The sequence below is a fragment of the Molothrus aeneus genome, chromosome 5 (assembly GCF_037042795.1).
Source record: "Molothrus aeneus isolate 106 chromosome 5, BPBGC_Maene_1.0, whole genome shotgun sequence".
Lineage (NCBI taxonomy): Eukaryota > Metazoa > Chordata > Aves > Passeriformes > Icteridae > Molothrus > Molothrus aeneus.
Genome location: NC_089650.1, coordinates 4,872,680 through 4,894,677, shown reverse-complemented (window position 1 = coordinate 4,894,677; position 21,998 = coordinate 4,872,680). Strand labels below are relative to the sequence as shown.

Sequence of the window (21,998 nt, the reverse complement as noted above, 5' to 3'; positions counted from 1 at the left end):
AAAAAACATCTGCAGCCCCGTGTTTTATGGCCAGAGGGCTTTGCTTAGCATCTGGCACCTGCATAGTCCCACTGCAGTGATGGAGGCTCACATGACAGATAGATCCAGCTGCTTGCTCAGGCCCATCTCTGTTTTCAACCACTTACTTTGCTCCTCTGTTTTTATTGGCATGATTTTTGACAGCAACCACTAGTGCTGGATCAGCCATTTCCTGGCAGGCAGTGACCAGGAGGCAAACATTTCATCCTCTAAATTGCCCCAAAGGCAGAATAAGATGCTCTGCAGCGAACACTTGTGCTGCAAACAAAGCTCCATCCACCTCCCATTCAAACAAATTGAACCTGAAGAGGCCACAGGGAGTGACAGATGGGGGAGATAACAGGCATAAAGCTTTAAGTATTGCTATGGCTGCTTGAAGTAACTGTAATAGAAACTTCCATGGATTTTCTACTCTCTTTCCTTCCTCCTGAGTCTGGATGGAGACTGAAGCAGGCTCTTTTTGCCTCTATGTTTGCTCTACTCAGCCTCCCACCACCCTTGTGGCTGCCTCCTCCTCTTTCATCTCAGATATTGAAGCTCTCAAGGTGGCACTTTCTTCCCATGCCCACCAGCAGCACTTTGGGCAAAGAGCCTCACCGGTACCCTGGAGTCACCTGGTGCTCCACAAGGCAATTATTTGAAAAGAATTCACTTTCTTTGAAAAGAACGGGCTGATCATTTAGCCTTCTCCCCACTTGCCTTCCTAAAATCATGCTAAAAGGAGGTTAAATGACCTCCAGTCATTCCTTTACTTTCCCGTGCTGTAACCGCCACAGAGATGGTACAAAACTGTAGTGGGAGGAGAGGCAGCACGAGCAAATCCTGTCTGTCAGGTGGTCTCTGTATCAAAACACAGCCCTGAGCTGGGTGCAGCTGCTGTGGGGCTTGGGGAAGGGGGAACAGGGGTCCTGGGGAGTGTCTTGGCCAGGTGACTCAGGCTTAACACTGTGTTAGCTCTACAGATCAAGCTGCCCTCTGCAGCATGCTGAGAAGGCATTTCAGGCTCCCTGATCACTCCAGGCTGAGTGATGTGAGACATCCTCCTCCACTGCATGTTCCAGATTAAAACACCCCATCAAATCCAGGTATCCTCTGTTCTTTTTAACATGGAGACAAAAAAAAAAAAACACACAAACAAAAAACCCATGATTAAGACAGGTTTGAAAATTTAATTATAGACTATGTTCTGAAAGAGACAAGCAAGGGAGCATTGTATGTGATGTATTTGCCAACAAATGTGAGCAAGGAGCCAAGGTACTGGGCAAAAGGGAGTAGACTGGCAGCAAAACCCTTGGAATTTTGCTACTAAATGCTGAGTCCCTGCAGCCAAATTTACCCAAAGCTTGAATGGAGCTGAATGAATTGATCTTTTATAACTGCTGTGGTCCAGCCTAAATTCCTCCTTTTTTACACACCTGGAGTTAGAGAGGTGAGAATGCAGCCAGGGCTTCCCAATTTGCACCTTTCTCCCAATTAAGATGTGCTCTAAGGAAGAGCAGATTCCCAGCAGTAAGGCAGGCAGGCCCTCTCTCTCTCACACATTTCTGAGGGCTCCATCAGACCTGTGCCATTTTAAACCCCTGTGATTTTTGCAGAAACCAGATTCAGCTGCAATCCTGAACAGCATCACACCCTGGTGGCTCCAGGCACTTGGCCCCATCACAGCACAGCTGTGAAGTAGGTAAATGGCCATGTGCACAGCAGGCTTTTCCTAGGAAAGCAAGAACAGAGTGGACACAACAGGTCAACTGGTTCCAGCAAGCATTTGGCAAATGGAAGATCTAGCCCTGCAACTCCTGCAGGTAATGAGGAGAAAGGAGGACTACAGGTAAGCAAAAAGTGGTTCAGGACCTCAAGAGACCATGTGCAGGAAGGCCTGAAAGCTTTCTGCTGTGGTAGAAAAGGAAGGGGCATGGGTCAATCTGTGTGTTGAGGAGCTCAGCTCCTCCCACAATGGCTCTGTAATGATTAGCTTCACCTTGGCAGCAAAGAGGCTTATTTAAGGGAGAATCAAGTCATGGCAAATAAAGGTCTTCATCCATCCACATATAGCAAAGCTGAAAGATCAGGTTGCTGAGAGGGAAAGGGCTTTGGGTTGTTGCTCATCTGCAGTGGTTCTGCTTAGCAAGAAAAGCACTTCCCAAGTCAGCATTTATAACCTGGCCATGACCAAAGCCTACCCTGAGGCCTTTAGTCTGAGCTCTGGGTGCAACACCCATGCAGGAGGAGGGAGGGTGGCTCTGCTCTGGCTACTCGTCCAGTCTAAAACTCCTTCCCAGAACCAAATCTGTATCAAGGCCCAGGAGAGGTCAGTCTGCAAAAAAAGCATCAGGATGCTTCAGAGGAAGATGTTGGGGGTGTGGGCAGAGAGAGCTGGAGCAGAGGTAGCTGTGGCTGGAAAGGGCTGAGGGTGTAAGGCACTTAAACTCCCCCTAGTTAGTGAGGGGTGTGACTGGGTTCTCACTTTTTCATTTCTGTGGTTTGTGTTGCTGCCTTCTGCAATGCACACACCTGTGGTTTGTTGTGATTTTATTTGTGTTCTGTGATGGGGTTCGTAGTGTGTGTGGTTTAGATGGTTTTTATTTTCTCTGGGACAGCCAGAGATGAGGTTGCAGCCTGTGAACTGTGGGCAATTTCACACAGGGCACACAGGCTGTGCAGCTTGATCCACTTCTGCAATAAGTGTGTTTGCCTCCTGCTAAGGTGCTCCAGCCAAGGTCAGTGGAAATAAGCACAGTGGCCAAGCTGCTTGAGACAATTAACAGAAAGCATAAAGAGAGCCAGTTGGCCCAGGCTGGTCAGATTAGCAAACAACAGCCTTTGCAAGTGTGTGGTTCAGAGAAGGGAGATGTCTTTCAGTAGGAATTTTTGTCAATTCTCCCTTGACTGATGCAAAGCAGCATGACTGTACTGAAGTCAGGGAAAGATGGTCTTTGATCCTGGCTGCATGCTTGGCATGTGTGTGATGAAAGATTTTTCTGAATTTATCTAGCAATCTGCTTAAGACTTATTTTTTCTGTTTTTTGGGTTTTTTGGGGATTTTTTGGGTTTGGTTTGTTTTGTTTTCTGGTTTTTGTTGGTTTTTTTTTAGTCTCCCCTGCAACTAGTTCTCCTCCTGATATTTTTGATGATGTTAAGACAGGGAATCAGCTTGTCAAGAGACTATTTCTTATGTAGGTTTTGTGGGTTTTTTGCCAAGGACCTGGAAAACACAGAGGTCCAAATGAGCCCTGTGGATACCCACAGCAGTTCTCTACCAAGGTGAAAATCTCTCTGACAGGCTGGATAAAGCCACATTTGCACGATGAGTACAGCAACAAAGGCTGGTAGTGAAACCAAAAGGTGTTTCCTATAAATGTCTGTGTTAATACAGCCTTGTGCAGGGGGATAGTTTTAATCAAGCTGGGTCTGGGAAGCCAGGATGTTTTTGACTTAACCTGAAATGTGTTTTGTCTTCCTTTTGACCAGAGGAAGGAAAAGACTTTGTAGTAAAAAAACTGCTGGCAACTGAGGCACCTCTCTTCTGCCTTTATGATCACTGTGCAACCAGGCTTAAATGTTCTGGGAGCAAGTTCCACTAGCTTGTTTCCAGCCGTGGTAGGTCCTGAAATAGCAGACATCAGACCTATGACTGGTTCTTCGACCTAGCAGTGCTATTTTGGCAGCAGGCCCAGGGTTAAACATAACAAGAGTCATTTTCAGTCCTTGCTCTCTTGAAGGTCAGTGGCCCAAATGGTTGGATGTTTGTCTTTGCTGTTTCCAGCCAAGGTCTGCATTTTGTAATGATAAGGCAAAATTCAGAGATCCTCATGTTGGCAATCTCCTGCTGACTCGAATTGGAAAGCATATTTTTCCTGAATAAGGATGTCAGGGTTTGGTCATTGGCAATTTTTAATTGTTTTGACTCTTTTGAGCAGGGTGATTTCTTGTGGTTGCTCTAAAGGCTCACTGCTCCCTTTTACCTCCAGCCCATGATGTTCACAGGATAGTGCAGCTCCTTCTTAGCTTTAAGCCCATTAAGCCTGGCTTAGCAGGGTGGCCAGGTGAGACTTTGACGTCCATTCATCTGCTCAGGTCACATGGAAGAAGCAGTCTCCCTCTTAGCAATCAGTCTGGCTCACTCTAGCTTGCCAAATGCCTTCTGAGATGAGCCTTGTCCTCTCTACAGCTCCCTTAGAAAGCTATCAGAGAGGTCAGCCACAAATTGGTCCCATTTTTTCTGCCAGAGCTCTTTGGCCTTGGCTTTCTCATCTGGTAGCATGGCACTGTATCTGTGAGGAGGAGGAAAGTCAGTGTCAGGCAGGAGACAAGGGGGCAGCTGTTTCAAGAGCAGCACTGAAATGAAAAGGCAGGAGGCAGCAAGAGATTAACCCTTGCAGGACATGCCTGCACCATGCAGAGTAACGTGGTGTAAAACAGGCAGGAGCCAAGGAATGTGCAGGAGGACCCTGGGCATCACATCCAAACTATTTTTGGACATTCAGAACTGTCAGAACAGTTAATAGAAAAAGGGGTTAAACACACCCAAACTAAATGCTAATTGTTTTCCTGTGTTCCTCAGATGGCAAACACTGCAGCAAGTCAAATTTTGGCAGAAATAGACAAGTGATACAAAGACGTAGAATTTCTCCCAAACCCAGAACCAGGTGGTGGAAGCAAGTTCCCAAAGAGTGGAAAAGGAGGAATACACCGGGACATGGAGTCAGAGAAAGGTACTTGAGAACACAGGCAGAGGAGCCTCTGGGCTCCCTGTGTCCTGCCTTTGGATGAGACACACAGAGGAGATTTTGGATTGACAGAAGCCCAGCTCCTGTGGTAGAGGAGACTCTGAGGCCAAAGCCCAAATGCAAGCAAGGGGGAAAGCTGATAGTCTCCTTATGATTACTATGGCAAGGTGAGAGAGATGATGAACTTACTTTATGGAGTTGAGTGCAAGCTGTTTTAGGGTCCTCAGGTCAGCATTCATCCCTCCGATGGCCATGAACACCTCATAGAAGTCATAAGAGACTCCCTTTGCCCCAAAGATGGGGGGATCATCGGGGCTGACCACAATGGGGTGCCCTTCAGCCATGAGGTCAGCTGCAGGGTGACTCCTCAAGTCAGCTACCAGCAGCAGGACCTGGGTGGGGAAGAGTGGGAGACAACACCTCAGCAGGTTATTGCTGCAGCTGTGTCACACTGACAGCAGGTAGTGGTCAGGGAGGGACGGGCTCCAGAGGACTGCTCAGAATGTTTTCTGCTCTGAACTGCTGCAGGAGGAAGCAGCTTGTCTGCACTGACTGTACAAGGAGATTAATTTCTTAAATAAATCACCCTAATCAGGTCCGGTGGGGTGAATAACTTATGCTTGTTTAGAACAATTTGACTGCGAGCAATTCAGGAACAGTCTTTTGGTTACACATTTGCTGTGGTGCTTAGCTTGAGGTATCTGGAGCTGGTATCAGGGTTCTCTCCCTTAAGGCTCACACCAGTAAATCTCCACCCAAAGTCCTTCCTGCTGCACCCAGGGGACAATGGCACCACTCTAATGTGCTGCAAAAGAGTTCCCACTGGTTATGAATTCTGCAAAACCAAGGACTTCCAGATACAATCCCTGCTTCTCAGCCTCTGGCCCTCCTGGTTTTGAAGTATTTTCAATTATGTCTCTAAAGGCACCTTTGTGTCTCTGGGCCTCATCTCCACTAGGGAGGACTGCCTTCCCAACTTCTCTTGATAGGCTTTTAAATTATTTTTTTGCTGACTGGCACTACAAGCCTTAACTATATTCACTTTTGCAACACCTTACATAGCAAAGTGCAGTGTAAGGTGCTGCAAAGGAAACTAAGCCAGCCTATGTGCATCAGAACTTGTAGGTGCCCCCCAGCTGACCCTCCCAGCAATGGTGATCCCCTTAACAGTGGCCCAGCCACATAGCAACATACCTGGTTGGAGATGGGACAGACTTCTACAGGAATATCCCTCTTCAGAGACAAATTTTTGGCTACTGGGTGTTTAATGAGAGCGAGTCCATGGCCAATCCTGCTGGTATTCAGTAGCAATGCATCCAGCACATTATTGTCTACAGAGGTGCCCTGCCAGTCTGAGCAGAGACAGACAAGAGTCACTGCAGTGCTGTGAGGAAATAGAGCTCCTCAAACTGCTAGATGATGTTATTAATAGAGGTTCCATTTGTGAGGTGAGAGGGTTGCTCATGCTCAGAGTTTCCACTTGCATTTTCAGTGAAACAGGGATCTAAATCTGCCCAGGATATTGCCCAGCATAGAGATACCCACTCATCTCACCTGGCTTTAGATGTTTACAGTATTGCTCTTGCAGCAGAGTTAATTATGCTGGACTCCATTACTTGTCAATGGAGAGAAGTAACAATTATTGGGGAGTAGCCTGTGCATTAGAGTGAGATGTGTTTTAAGGTGAAATATTATTTCACCTTAAATTGTAAAATGATGGTTGGGGGACTCTGCTGCTGTTGTGGGTGGGAAGTGAGTGCTGTTCCAAGGGGGAAATGGCTACCAGCAATAACTCCTACACCAGGTCAAAGATGCTGGGCAATGTGATACCTACAGTCCAAAGCAGTGAGGGGTCATGTGGGAATGCCACAGCCCCAAACTGATATGGGGAGAAGCTTAGGGGAAACTGGTTATGTGCACATGTATGCACACACATTCTCTTGATACAGGCAGCAAGCAAGCCAGGCTTGCTGCTTCTTTGCAAGATTTCAGTCTTGCCTCTGCAAACAGTAACAAGCCTTGAGTCCTCATGCTCACCAGTCTCCCCAGCATGGAAGAAGTATGGCAAGTTGACCCCCATGGAATATGGGATGGTCAGGGCATCCTTCAGCTCCCATAAAGAATGACCTTTGTCCTCATCACCAACCTGGGGGAAAGAAGAAAGGTATTTTTGAGCACGCTTGGGAAGATGGTGGGACTTACAGCTCTGTATAAATTAGGTGCCAGCTGTGCTGAAATTACAATGCTGTGGGGTAGGGAGCTGATTCTTTCAGGGGATTTTGTCAATTACCCTGAACAAAATCCTTAGCTGGAGGATTTGCAATTCATTAACACTGATTTCAGTACAGCAGCAGAGGTTCTGGCTCTGGTATAGAACATATGCCATGGGATATATGTGGTTATATCAGCAGGGGTCAGAAGAAATTCAGTTACCAGGTCAAAGCCTGCCAGGGTGTCTGGGAAGCGGGCTCTGAGTGCCATGGCAGTGATGATGTCTTCTTTAATCTGGGAGACATTCAGCATCCTAGAGAGCAAGAGAGAGAAAGAGCTGCAGAAGCTGACTCCCATGGGCCTGCCTTCTCAGGGTTTGAGTTGTGAAACGGGGCCCCCAGGGGTATTTCCAAAATGCAAGTTGCTCTTGAATCTGACAACCAGCTTCAGGTCTCTAGAGGAACAGCAGTAGAAAATTGATACTATGAAACGAAACCCATGAATGACCAGGAAATGCCTGGCTAGACCCTGCTGTCATTTGAGTTGAGGCATGCTTGTCTAACTCACTGGATTTCCCATTTACCAAGCAGGGAAGGGAACACAACAATGTGGAGAGAAAATGTTTCATTTTTTTTCTTTTCTCCCAGCTGTTTTGTTGGGAGGTGAGGCAGTAACTGCATTTCAAGAGAGTTTTCCATTTAGGTTTCTTCCAGCTCTATCAGACTTAAACTTGTTGGTGCATTTTGCAGACTGTGGCCAGAGAGGCAAGCCAGCTCTGAACTGGAGAGGGCATTGTGCCAAACCAGAGCGAGTCAGTGCTGCTGAGGTCTGCTCTGCTTGCTGAGGATCACCTCACGTGACTTCATGGCAGCTGCCTGCCTTGGAGGGCAGCAGCACGAACGTGCCGTACACAGGCTGTGGGCAGCGGCGTGTGCCAGGTCCCATGGGCACCTCTGCCACACCAGGTGCCCAAACTCAGGCACTGCCCTCACTGCTTCAGTGTCTGCAGGGTGGGACAGTGCATCCAGGCTCAGAGGAGAGCAGGCATGGCTTGGAGACACACACAGGCAGCCCTGCCTGGGCTCATTCCCACTCCCAGGGCTCATGGACGCTCCTCTGGTGCTTGCCTTGGACATAGGCAGACCCACGTGGATGAATTCTCACCCTCAGTCTTTCACACGTGCCAGGGAATGTCTCGGGAGGCAACACCCCAGCTCCAACAACCCACGTGGACATTGCCAACCAACCTTGGCACTCCAGCCCAGCATTGCCTCTCCCAGCCCCCTGCCCTGCACGAGGCACGGTCACTCTCAGCCCTGCTCAGCCTCTACCTGTGAGCTGCAAATATAACCTTGGCTCCAACAAAGTCTGGGTGCTCCTTCACAAACTGCCTGGTCACTTCCCGGTAGGCTGCCACAGACCATGATTTATCGTGCTTGGTGCCATCCAGTTCATACACCTGCAGCGTGAGAAGCAGTAGTTAGAAGAGGTGTTTTACTGGAAGGTGGGAGAAATGAAGTGACAAAAGCCTTGGGAGAAGCAGAGTGCTGTGGTCCTGACAACAGGGCAGGAAAACAAAAGCGGTAAAATCTGTGCAGAACATTTCCTTCTTCAAGCCTTTACCAGCTGGCAAGAACCAAGGAGCGGGTTTCCCCCCTCCTATGTGATACAAGTTTCTCCGTGTTCAGACGTGGCAAGCAAATGCCCTTGAGAACCCCTTGGAGACCATGACCTCTTACTCCTGTCTGCATCCAGCACTGCAGTGTTTTGTCCAGCTGTCTGCAGCTCACACATGCTCTGTGCCTTGCAGTGGCAATCTGTCAGCTGAGGCAGCCCCAAGGCACGCAATGGCTGAGCTCCATAAGCTACCAGCTGAGCTGGGCTCCTGCTCCCCTCTGCCGGAGGTTTGCTTCATGACCTTGAGTCAGTCATTTCGTCTTGCCATGCTTTCCCAGGTCTCTGGCTGCAAACTGGGAAAAATAATCCTTTTGGCATGCTCTGTCTCATCAACTTGCTCTGAAGTTTCTCTCCACCAGGGCTATTTTCAGGGCTTTTGCCCTGATTTCAGCAGGGGTGGAGACCCTGAATTGATACTAACCCACAAAGGCCCTGCCTGGAGTCACTCTCAGACAGCAGCTGAAACCACTCCATCAGTTCACCTCTCACCCTTCTCACCATCCTTTTCTCTGTCACCTTTGTCCTCCAGCCTTCAACTGCTCCACTTCACCCCCTAACTTCCCCTCTGGTGCTGTCCCTTGCAGGGATGCCCTTGCAAAGCCCCACACCCTGTCACAATGCGGTGTCTCCCTTGCAGGCACCAGCAGCCATGGGGCAGCTGCAGATGCTCAGAGGGAATTTTCCCCAGCTGCAGCCCATGGGAATGTGAGACTTTACACAGCTGAATCAGCAAACACAGCTGGGCTTAGGGGGCTTTTCCACAGTGTTTGCTGTTTCACACTAAATCCCAGTTTCATTTACTTTACCTCGGGGCCGCTTCTGGAAGGCTTTGCTGCAAGGAGAGCTTTTGCAGCCTCAGCGCTGCTGTGGAGCCTTGTGGAGGCTCTCCAGCCACACGAGCATCTTGCTATTCCTGTCACACCCTGCTCACCTTGACTTTGCCCACGAAGAATCTCCCTGCCCTCTCAGCCCACCTTCAGCCTGGCTGTCCCTTTGCTGCCCATGCTGCCCTCCATCCCAGCATGGCCACAGCTCCTGGCATTCCCTGCTCTGGTACCTGCAGCTCGCAGCCCTGGAGCTTACAGAACTTGAGCTCACAGCCCTGCAGCACACAGCCCTGGAGCTTACAGAACTCAAGCTCACAGCCCTGCAGCTCACAGCCCTGGAGCTTACAGAACTTGAGCTCACAGCCCTGCAGCTCACAGCTGCCAGCTGCGGGCGAACCCCAGGGCTCTGCAGGCTCCCACGGCTGCCGCCAGCATCAGGAGCTGGATGGGAGGCAAATCTTCCCTGCCAAGCCTCTCTTCAAAAGGACTTACAACCGTGTCTAAGGGCTGATGGTAAAGGCAGGGTATTTTCCAGGCAGGCCCACGCATTTGTATCATGACAGATACTCTTGGCCTGGAAACCTGTGTGGCCTGGGGGGATGCCTCACAAAATGCACAGGCATTTTGACATTGCTGTTATTTTCTCTTTCCAGGTACCCCAAAGACAGGTGGTGGCTGAATTCAGAGCAACTGGCTTATGGCAACCCCCAGCAAAGTAAGACCCATGTAAAACTTTGTGGACTTCTCCACGTCCATTTTTTTCCCTTCTTTGCAATACTTCCTTCTCCTCTCAGGTATGATAGACTGACAGAACTCCCACCCCCATGGAGTCCTGCATAGAGCTTGGCTGGAGAATTGCATGGGAAAGGTATGTCTGCAGTGACAAAATTGTCACTGGGAAAGTGGGAACACTTTGGGTGGTGTGGTCTGCTGGTGCTTGGGGAGGCATTAGAGCAGAGTGGGCTTGGAAGACAACCAGACCAGCTCTGGGTGAAAGGCCTGAACCATTACCAGATTTTAGTATTAATGGCAATGAAAGGAGCAGTTCATACTTCATACACACAGCCAAAATTTTGGGTTGTCTGCAAATTGTGGGAGGTTGTGTTTTGCCAATTGATTGACTCACCTATTCAGAGTAATCATTCTGAAATAAGCTGAGGATTTAAAATAGCATAACTATTCCAGAATAAGTCTCTATCCAAGACAGGAAATTTGTTCAGAGCAGCTGCCACAGAACAGGTGATTCTGGTGCAAAACTGAGCTACATCTTCCCAATGAGCAAGATTTTGACCCAGCTCCCAGTCTGTACAATGTAGTTTTGTGCCTATGTCACAGCAGGTATCTCCCTTAGCCATTAAGAACAAAGAATCTCTCAAGCCCTTGCCTATGCAAATCTCCAAGAAAGATGTTTGAATATGATCAAGGTTTTCCAGCATCCTTAGAAGGGCAGGTATGCAAACATCCAAAAACTAAATTCAAGACAGGGCTTGAGAAAAGCTATGGAGAAATAAGGATTTAAAAGACTGCTAGAGAAGCCAAACCCCACGTACCGCAGGCAGGATAGCTCTTATCTCAACATACTGTATGTTATCTTCATAGAGCTCCAGCAGCCCCTGGTAGAAATAGGCCTTGAACACAGGTGCATAGCAGATAAGTCCAGAGGCAATGAGAAAGACTTCTTCAAATCTTTTCCAAATGAAAGCCTGAGAAGGGTAGGCCAGCTCAGGGGTATCTGTCACCAGGGTCAGGTTTCTCAGCAAGCTATAGAAAAGGGAGAAGAGAAGGAATGAGGAGAGCAAACAGAGCCTGCTGGCACTGCAGTACAACAGTGGCTGGTGCAACTAGGAAGCATTCAGGTCATTTTTCTGCCACCTGTATTTACTCCTCTAATGGCTGGCACAGAATTTGTATGATACATGTTAAGCTGTAAGCAGGGTAGAAGTAGGTGCTTAAAGGAACAGAATTACAAAAGCAAGTATGGTGCCTTTCTATCAATTATACTCGACTACCCAGGGTATCCCTAACCTGAAAATCTTACTCTGCTACCCAGGGTATCCCTAATCTGAAAGCAGGCATGCACATTACTCCTGCAAACAATGTTTTCCCAAGAATCTTCAATGCACATAAAATGTCACAACACTTGGCCTTTTGTTCAGCACTTAAAAGGCAGACTGAGTTTACAGGAGATGCCATGTGCTGGGCCACCACCAGCCTGCTTGCTGAGCCCGTAAGTTGTCCTGGTACCTTTGTATTGTCAAAATATGCTATCCAAAAAAATGCAAGGGGAAGACAGTTCTGAATCAGAAATCATTTTTCCCAGCCACTGAGAACAAGCCTGACTCCCCACCTGCCTTGCTGATAGCTACTTCAGGGAAACAGCTGATAAGCATCTCAGTCCTGGCTTTTCCTTACTGTGATGGAAATGTATTTATTTCCTCCATCCACTCAGCTGGCATATGAGCCTCTTTCAGAAATCCAGAGAGACAGTGGGTAGTTTTATCAAGCAGACTTTAAGGGAGCCAGTAAATTGTAATATCTAATTGTGGGTGACAGCTTGCATTTAGGACAGGGTGAGCATCTGTGCCACACCACCATCCTCTGGCAAGCTGATAGCCTTCATCCCACCTGAAGCCCTGCCTCTGGCAACAGCCCTCCTTCTTCCACCTGAAGAATAGTTGATAACAAATTTCTCCTACCAGTGGGCAAAGTCTAAATGGCAAAGCAGGGGTGATGAACTTCATTCCTGGGTGGACAAATGGAAGCCATCACAGAAACCTACAGATGTTTTCTTGCTGGCCTAGTGCTTATCTCATGTCAGGGGCTAAGCAGGTTCAGATAGAAATACCTTCAGCCATGCTTCAGCTTTCATCTGGGTATATTGTTACCCCTCAATAACAGCTACTGATCTTTAATAATGTTTCCTGTTTGATGTCTTGGCCCCCATCCTCGTGCAGTGCTCTGGTCTGTTATATGGGAGGTGTGGCTTTGATTTGTGATCTTATTATCTTCATCCAGGACACTTCTGTGGATGGAATTAAACCCCCACAGCCCCCCTACAGATGTAAAATGTGATCTGGTCCAAATTCATAAACTAAGACATCCTGGGCAGATATGCCTTTTGAATCCCTCCATCCTGCCCATAAAGCAGAGCCCATTCCCCCAGGTTTTGCCTGCTGTTTCACTCTCTAAGGATTCTCTTCCAGGGCCTGCAGTTTCATTTCTTCCTCACTCTGTTCATTTCTTTGCCAGCAACAATTTTAGAAGCAAACCTTGTACATAAAAGAGACGCTACTACTGTTAAGGATGAGACTTTAAATGCTCAACAGTCAGGAAAATTCAGAGTTAAGGTTTCCACAGCAACTTGGGCTCTGCCCTCCTGTGCATTACAATAGGGCCTTTGGTGCCATTATCGCAGGACACTGGGCAACCCCAGCTACTGTTCAGTAATCCATGCAAGCAGAGAAGACCGAGCTGGACCACGGAAGGGGCGAGGAGCGAGGAGACACCGCGGCATCACCCTAGAAACCAGGAATGCAGGAGTCAGGAGCATCCTGGAGGCGCTGATCCAGCTGCCCGAGCTGCGGAGGGGGGCAGAAAGGCTGTGCTGCTGCTCATCGGGGAGGTTTCGTGTGGGAAGAGCTGGGGAAAGGAGGATTTTCCCCTTCCCTCGTGGCCGAAGGGCAGCTCCCCTCCAGCTCGGCACCTGCCCGGAGCCGGGAGCCGAACGGGGCCGTTCCCAGCGGCTCCGGGAAAAACCTCCCCGTGGATCAAAAGGCCGTGCAAGCCCGATCTCGCCGCTGCAGGCAGCTCCGTTCCAGATAAGGATGGGTGCTCAGTCGGGCTCCCACCGCTTTCTCCCCTTGTCCTGTGAGAACTCGGCTCCTCCAGCAATGAGCGCACACAGGGCTCCGCTCCCCGCCTTTAAATCTGCCTCTACAAACTCGTGGTTGTTTGCTTAGCCTGTGCTCTTGGGCTAGAAACAGCCATAAATCCCCACACCACCCTGCTCCTAAAAGCACATAAATCAAATTGTGCTTCTCTTTTTAATCCCCTTCCCTTTGAGACTGATTATTGATCCTTACAACTGTTGAAGATTTATTGCATAATAGTGATCCATCCTTGATAACCAGATAATCTCCTAAGGGTTCGGGGGCTTTTGCCATCAGTAGCTCATGCAGATGAAGCAAAGCTTCATAAATGCATTCTTTTTTGCTTCTTTTCTGGAATGGGCCTTGGCCAGTGATCAGGTGCAGACTACAAATAGCCTTCCATGTCATGTCATATATGCACTGAACAATGCTATTGCAATGCATATGCCCAAAGGGCCACAGCTAAAATGACCAGCCAAGGATTATTTATTTTCAACTGTAGGTTTGCTTTCTCTTTTCCTGCGTTTTTTCCCTGTTTTCCTTTCCTGTGCTATATAATCCAGAAGTGAAAGGTTTTGTTGCCTTGTTTTTAAAGGGATTCTTTTTCCTGCTCCTTTTTCTGCTCTCGATGGGTAATTATGCCCTTCTCCTCACCATGCTATCTGAATGTCTTCCAGTGGTGCATTAAATAGTGTGACTAACATCTGTCACATGTGGTTCATTCGCTTGCTCTCGCTCTCTCTCATCCCCTCTTCTTCTCCCCAAGGGGAGACTTGTAGAGGGAGTGGAGTGCTTTGTTTCTGTAGTGGATTTTTATTCCCTTTTCCCCCCCCTCTTACTGCGCACACTGCCCTATTTTTCTGTGAGATAAGGCAGTCAGAAGACATGGAGGGGAAGGTGATGGCAGCCGGGGCAGCCGCCAGTGCCCAGGGGAGTTGTCCCTGAAGCCTGGGCCGTGGTGTCAGCTCCCTCACAGATGACTTCATCCTGGTGATAGAGAGTTCTGCTGGGCACAGCCTCAGTCCTTGTGCTGCTGGTGGGGGGTGTGCAGTGGTATTTTACAAATAGCTGGAATGTCAATGCTGCTTCCCTAAATATCTGGGGGCATGCTCTTGCTTTGGAGGTGGCAGCCATTATGTTGCTTCTTGAGGGAAAGAATGACATTCTCCTGCATTATAATTGATTGTGAAGAAAATAAGTGAGGATTGTTTTTCCTTTTAAGTAGGAAAGCAAAATTCCCTTCCTTTCCTGCCCCTTGGCCCGTGGTCTCCTGGCTCTCCTAAGAGCATCCTTTTGGAAGCTCACCAATAACACAATACTCCAGGGTCTTGGCCCATGAGATATGTGCTTTGAATAGGAATGATTAGACCTTCTCTTGAGGGAAACAAACAAAAGGAGTCACTTCCAAAGTACACACACACACTCACACGTCTAGGTATGTAAAAATGCAAACAGCAAAAAAAAAAATCCTGCAGATTTCCCTTTCTTCCACCCCTTCTTGGTCAGAAATACTGTAAGGTGAAAGAGGTGCAGCTTCTCAGAAACATTTCCATTGTTCCTTCACATTTGCTGATCCACCCTGCCTTGCATGAGACCCCTTCCCTGCTGCCATATTCCCTTGACACTTCCTTGAAACCACCCAACTATCCATCCGTTCTTTCCTCTGACATCTGCTTTCTCTCAGCTTGTCAGTGCTCAAGGGCAAAGAGGAGTGCAGGAGAGAGGTAGCCTGGGATGCACATGTTCAAGAGACTGGGAGAGTTTCCAGAAACTGAGAAGCAGAACAGACTGGGGCCTATTCCTGGCTAGAGACCTATTTCCAGACAGCCAAAAACATTCCTAACCCCTAGACTAGTGCCCAGGGATTAGATGAGAAAAGGAGGGGAAGTGCCTCTGTGTGGCTGTTGTTGGTGTGTTTGCACATTATGCCTAATGACTCCTCTCTGATTTTGTGATGATGAACATGGAAGGGCAAGAAATGAAGGACAACATACTCAAATGGATAAGTGAGCACCCAGGATGCCAGAGATCCAAGTTTGTTCTTGGCTCAGGCAAAAGAATGCCCCTCTACATTTGGGGAGACCCTTGCAGCGAGGCTCTGTCTTCTGTCCCTGTGCAGTGCCTGCCACTCTGAAGTCCTGCTCTGACTTGTGGCCACTAAACACTGTCAGGCAAACACAAAAGAACAGAAATGTGGCACTACTGCCTCTGAAAACAAGTGTTTCCACGCAGGAGCAAAGGGAACCACACAAGGCACAGCCCCAGGTGTACAGGGTGTACAGGATGCCCTGCCCTTCAGCCTCTGGCAGAAAGTGGCATCATGCCATGGAAACACAACCAAAAACAAAAGCAATGAAGCGTTGCTCCTGAGACACTTCTAAATGCCCACTGCAATTGCTGGGGCTTTAAGGAAATGAAGCTGTTTCAAAATCCAATCTCTTGCACGTTATTTATGGGTCTCCTGGTGTGGTTGAAGAGAGCTGCTGCTGTCATCTTTCCTTCCTCATCACTCCCAGCAGAAATGGAAGGGAGCTAATCGGGAACCGGTTTTCCCTCTGGAAGACAGAGATCAGTGACTTCTCACTGGATCTTGTTTCGTCCATCACGGGTGTCAGGGCAGTTGAGCCTCAGGGTATAAAAGTTCAAGAGCCCAGGGTCTGGCATCACTTTCTCCTGGACTTCCAGAAGAGAGGGATGGTGGATGCCCTGGAGAGTCAGACCCCTCTGCCCTGCCCATTGCTGTTTTTGGGGAGGGAAGGCAATACCATGCCACAAGTCTGGAAGCTCCTCAGCTTCCCAACTTGACCTCCTTCCCAGACCTGCAGGGCACAGAGCCCAGACAGCTTCCATGTGGGGGGGGACACCAGCTCACTAAGAGTTAAAAGGTCTCCATTTAAGAGCACACAACCTCACTGGAGAGCACTGCAGTAAAACCAACCAAGTTGCATTTGGGAAATGCTGGAATTAGGGTCATCTGCACTGCCTCAGTCCAGCCCTCTCCTTGTGTGTTGGCATGGCAATACTGTCTGTCATTTCATGACACCCCACACTGTTTTTCCTGCAGACCCCAGCCCCCAGAGTGCCACGGACAGCGGTGCCCTCTCAATGGATGGCTACTCAATATTTTCCTTTGTCCTCATCGCTCAGTGTCTGACTTCATGCATTATTTAGTGTGCTCTCTCCAGCCCCCCACACACCACAGCAGAGCTGCATGCTTTCTCTTGGCCTTTTCAGCAGGGCTTTGTCCTGGGATCAATGGCCCCTGGATGGGGAGATAGGACTCTGTGTTCCCATCACCACTGGCTAGAGGGGGAGCCAGGCTCTTCCCAGCCACCTGTAAGTGATTAAATGCCAGGTGGTTCAGACAAGCCCAGTCCTGATAAAAGGCTGCCAGCAGTGAAGGCAGGAGCTGCCTGCAGGGAGAGGAGCTCCTGCAGGAGGGTGAGTGATGCTCTGGGGAGCCAGCTGAGGTGTGAGCAGCTGGACAGCTGCAGGAGCTTTGCCTGTAAGGGCAGGAGCCCTGCTGGCAGGAGGGTGTTTGAGGGGAAGGAGCCCCCAAATCAGGCAGGGGTCCTGTGTGTGGGGTTCCTTGGCTCAGCCAGTGCCCAGGAGGGTGAGCCACAGCTCCTGCTGCCTGTTGGGAATGAGTGCCTCATGCTTCCAGGTGGTGGGTGCCACTGGGGTTTCAAAGGCAGAAAACAAGTTTGGTGTTTGGAGGGACAGTTGGGTTGGGTTTTATTTTGGGAAGTTGAGGGGTTTTGCTTGTGCGGTAATTAACATAAATAGTTTGCCCAACTTCTTGCTCTGAATCAAAACAATGACTTTGCAAAGGACTTTTCTGCTGTTGGGGACAGCCTGTTCATCATCTACCTGGCTTCCCCATCCAATTTTTGGATACCTCACTGGCTGACGCACCATGTAGCCCTGTCCCACATTGAGACCCCATTCAGTGCTGAGGAGAGCTGGGGCCAGGTCTCATAAATCCACTTCCACTTCTGTCCTCAGCATGTGTGCACAGAAAAATTCAGTTTTTATGGTCCCTGACTCTGGTGCACTTAATGCAGCAGCCTTCAAACTCTTACGTTGCTGTCACTGTTAGGTTGGATGTGACATACACACGTGATCAGGGTCTAAGAAGAAAAAAGTTTCAAATCTGTTTCTATGCTGACGGCTTTGTCTTCTTCTTTGCTATAGATAAACTCAAAAATCATCAATTGTTATTTCTTCTATTGACTCAGCTTTGCTTGCAAGCTAGCCGTCAAGCCCCCCCTCCATACATTGCTATTTGCTTTTTCAGCCCCACACGGAGTTCCTTACTCGCAGAGCAGCGTGCAAACGGGAAAGCTGGCCCAGAATGGAGCACCAGGAGGCCACTGCGCTGCACTCACCCTCGGTCAAACTCGGCCACGTCGCGGAGCTGTCGCCGGTAGGTGTCCAGCAGCAGCCACGGGGAGCAGGGCGCGGGCGGCGGGCGCGGCCGGGAGAAGCGGAAGCGCACGGAGCCCGCGGCGGTGAAGCAGATGTAGCAGTCGGGCAGGTAGGAGGCATTGAACACCAGCCAGCCCGCGCTCAGCATGGCGAAGTCGTGCAGGTGGAGCACAGCACCTGGTGGGGGCCACAGGGATGTCCTGGTGAGCCCAGGCAGCTGGGGAGAAGGTTTGATGGGGTACCAGTTTGTTTGCCCGGGTTTGATGGGGTACCAGTTTGTTTGCCCAGGTATGATGGGGTAACTGTTTGCCCATCTAGGGGTGTCTGGAAATGCTTTAGAAGGCTGTGAGTGAATTCTCCCAGCAAAGACTGCACTGCTGCTCTGCCTCCCCCCGGCTGGAGGACGTGCCCCCCCCCTCCACATCAGACACTGGGCAGGCAGAGCGTGACAGCTCCCTGGGAGCACAGGGAGGGGGGAATCGATAGGGAGCTCTGCTGCTCCACTGGGATGGAAAATGCTCCGAGTTATTAAAGGTCTTTCAGGCAGAGTTTGCTGTGAGCTGGCTCAGGCCCCACTGTTTTAAAGAGAAACTTGCACAGGAGGCAGCAGTTCACAAGGCATGCTGGCTGGAGGACACCTGAAGCAAAGCTCTGTATCTAAGCTGTTTGGATCCCAGCTTCAACTTTTGTGCCTAGTCTGTGTCTCTTCTTTCAGCTCTCTGGAGCTCTGGCATACACCAAAATCCCAGACCATGTTACTCTGGGGAATTGCACTCAGATGCAGAAGTACTGTTTACTTCTGTGCCTTATCAAAAGCATGCTTGCTTACATTGTACATCTGCTGCTGGCCAGCACAGAGGGCCTCTGGGGTGCTCTGTTATTGTGCAGTATGTTGGCAGCTGCCAGTCTTCCTGGCACAGGAAGCATCCTCTGTATGCTCACCTTCTTTATCGTTTCATTTTGCTGAAATTTCTCATTTTCCAAAGACTCATGGTGCTATTGGTGCTTGAACTAAGCCTCAGCTTTGTAAAGGGAAGACACTGGGATAGCTGAAGTCTTAGATATGTATTTTATTAGTCTAGGGGAGACCTCTCAGTTGAAATAGCTTTGATGCCCTGAAGGGTAAAGGGAGAACAGGAATAGCAAGAACAAGACTGGTATGTATTTGACATTAGATTAGGTTCCAGACTATAACTTATAGTGGACTAATCTAATATAGAGTCATGTCTATGACCCATCTCTACAGAGGGTCTGGCCGTAAAGATGCTGAGGAGCTGTGGTTGCTGCTCTCAGCAGAGCTGGTGCACCAGGCTGGGCATGCTGCAGCTGTCTGACCCTCCTCTGCCTGGCAATGTCACCTTCTTCCCTATGAGAGCAGCAACAGACATTACAGTAGTGCTTGAAACAACAGGAACTCCCAGGGGCTCTGATCAAATCCTACTCAAACAGCTACAAGGATGTGATCTTGGCCCTAAAAGCTTACAGCCCTTGCAAAGATTCCAAGAGCCTGTTTAAACATTGCCAGGATTGACAAGTGTTAATTATTTTTTTTGACTCCCACTTAGTATCAATGATATTGGAGGTGAAGAGGGGAGTACTTTTAAATTTCCAACTGTTCAATTCAGCCATGAAAGGATAATGACATTTCTGACATACTAATTGTTTATGTTAATGGTTGGGATGCTGCAAGACTGGGATCTGCATCCCACAGCAGGGACTGGGAAGGAGAAGTTGGGAAGGTTGCTGAGGGCCACATCCAATCTGGCTGTGAACACTTCCAGGGATGGAGCAGCCACAACTTCTCTGGGCAACCTGTTCCAGTGCCTCACCACCCTCTGAGTGGGCTTACTAATATCTAATCTAAATCTCTCCTCTTTGAATTCAATACTGATCCCCCTGGTCCTGTCACTACCTGCCCGTGTAAAATGTTGCTCTCTCTCCCTTTTATAAGCTCACTTTAAGTGCTGGTAGTACACAGGCTTTGACTTGTACACAACAAGCAAAGAACATAAAGATTTCAGTGTTAGAGGTAGCCCCTTCCTCCTCTAGTGCCCCCAGACTTTCCAGCACACTTCCAGGTCTGCTACAGGGCCACCTGCAGAAACCTTTTTTGGGGGATGCAGCACTTTTGGCTGAGAGACAGAATAAGGTTGGTAGCCTGTTCATGGAGTGTGTATGTGGGAAAAGAGAGGCCCTGGCTGGAACATGCTGAGTAAATAGGGATGTCTGGTATTTCTTGTTGTCTTTGCTTCCTCTGTCCCTTCTCCACTCTTGAAAGACTTAAGATCCATATTGTAAGTTAAACCAAATGCCACAATTGCTGGAAATGTGTGTTCACCCAATCCATCCCCCTCTTCCTCTCCTCAGGGCTTTTCCTGAAACCCAAAGAGCACAATTTACAGCTCTCAGAAGCTTGTCTCCCACATCCTGTGTTTTGTCCCAGCTCAGAAAGCAAAAGATGAGAAAGGATGAGTAAGATGAGGCTCCTTAAGCCAAGCCTACCTTTAGGCATGCGCTTTAAGATGCTGAACACCTTGCTCTGGTCAATGAGGCTTTTTGCCCTGAAGAAGTGCATGCTTGGAGGAAACTGTCCTGTAGTTATGGCTGCTTCCACTTCCTTCTTCTTGAGGTCTGCCAGCTTTGTACTGAGCTGCTGCTCCTGCCTGCTCAGCACCAAGTTGCCACCTGTCTGATGGGCTTTCTCCTGCTGCATCAGGGAGTCCCTGTCCTTCCAGAGGGGGCTGGGAAGGCAGGGGGCAGCCAGACTCAGGAGCAGGCATGCCAGCCTGATGCCTTGCCCAGATGGAGGTTTCATCTTAGAGCTGCACCTGGACAGGGAGAAAAGACTGAGGCATTAGCAGAGGTCAGAAGGGAGCGCCTTGGCAGTGGGATGTGAAGTTGTTGGGTTAACAACAACATCATGCAGAGGCGGGGGGTTAATGGGATGCTCAGAACTGGCAGGGACACCTGGTACCAGTGTCCCCTGAATTTGGGCTATGGATCAGCACACTGCCTATGGCTGCTGATTACACACAGCAAGGCTGGGAAGGGTGAAGAGATGTTGCTCCTTGGACCATACTGGCATGCAGTAAGGCAAAGGGCCAGCCTGGAATGGGGGATTGGTGGGCTCAGGATGCTGCCTGCAAGCTGGGATGGAGCTCTCAGTGAATAAGGGGTGCTGGTGTGCTGATGATGTCCAGCTAAGGGGCTTGGCTTGAGCTGATCAGATCCCCATTCCCTCCAGCTGAGAGAAGATCCTCTTGCACGCTTTTAGTATATTCCAGCTATCCCAAGGGTTACTTTACAGGCAGGATACCCCAAGGCTTTCTCTGCAGTAACAGAGGTGTGTCCTTTCCTTGCAATCCCAGAGGCAAGAGGATGGAAGTGAGACCATGGGAGTAGTAAGAGATCACAGGAGGCAGGCACATGTGAACTCTGAGCACTCTCCCTCCCCCCCAAAAAAGCACAACTGCAATATAATCCTTCAACACCAGGCTTCAGTGACCCTCCCTGCCAGTCTCTCTGGAGCAAAACAGCCTGGAGAAGGGCTCAGTATTTTGAAATAAGCCTATGTGAATTACATAGAAAGGCTCTGCTTGTGCATGTGTCTTCTCCTTCCAGGCTCTCCTCCACCTGTAGGTCCAGGAAAACATCCCCAGCCCTTTTAGTGTGTTGAAGGGGAGCAAACAGAGCAGGGGTGGCTGCAGCCCCACACCAGGCCTGGCTCTGAGCTTAGGAAAGGAAACGTCCCCCAGAAAGTGTTATCTTAGCCGTGCTGGGACTGACTCACTTACTGTCAGCTCTCCTCCTCCTCCTCCCGGCATCCAGAGCTCACGGAGCCGCTGCCCGGGAGCGGCTCTGCCTCCAGCCCAGCGCTGCCCCGGCACGGAGAGAGATAAAGAGAGAGAAAAAGAGCGGGGTCCGTCCCGGCAGGGCCGTGCCGAGCCAGGCACACGGAGTTCCTCTTCCTGTGCAGCCCAGCTTTTATTTCAGCCCAGCTGCACCGCTTCATGAATATATAAGGAGGAGGAGGAGGAGGCGGGCGAGGTTATGAGAGAGCGGGACGCGGGCAGCGGCGGGGGAGCGGGGCTGCCAAAAAAGCGGGGTCACTCAGGGAAACCCCCCAGATCTTTAACCCATCAGTGCCTGACAGCGAGGGCATCTCTGGGGGTTTGTCTGTGCAGCCGTGCCGCGTTCCCTGGCGCGCACATTTCGCTTTT

The 21,998-nt window shown here is 49.5% G+C and overlaps 1 protein-coding gene across 1 annotated transcript; it reads right to left on the bottom strand.

The window, feature by feature from the left end:
* Positions 1–1,188: 1,188 nt before the first annotated feature.
* Positions 1,189–21,658, bottom strand: ADA2 (adenosine deaminase 2). Its single transcript, XM_066550015.1, has 10 exons — positions 21,573–21,658; positions 20,281–20,606; positions 17,739–17,955; positions 11,032–11,242; positions 8,309–8,436; positions 7,200–7,290; positions 6,804–6,912; positions 5,961–6,118; positions 4,956–5,158; positions 1,189–4,310 (listed from the first exon to the last, which is right to left on the bottom strand). Exons 2-10 carry the CDS (start codon positions 20,591–20,593, stop codon positions 4,202–4,204), a joined length of 1,539 nt encoding a protein of 512 aa, XP_066406112.1. The 5' UTR covers positions 20,594–20,606; positions 21,573–21,658; the 3' UTR covers positions 1,189–4,201.
* Between the last annotated feature and the right edge of the window lie 340 nt (positions 21,659–21,998).

Excerpts from the sequence above, each read along its gene's own strand:
- ADA2 (XM_066550015.1), bottom strand. The coding sequence starts at position 20,593 with ATGAAACCTCCATCTGGGCAAGGCATCAGGCTGGCATGCCTGCTCCTG. Across the intron at positions 6,119-6,803 it reads CTTCCATGCTGGGGAGACTG|ACTGGCAGGGCACCTCTGTA; the intron begins GTGAGCATGAGG and ends GTCTCTGCTCAG. Across the intron at positions 5,159-5,960 it reads TCTGTCCCATCTCCAACCAG|GTCCTGCTGCTGGTAGCTGA; the intron begins GTATGTTGCTAT and ends TTCCCCACCCAG.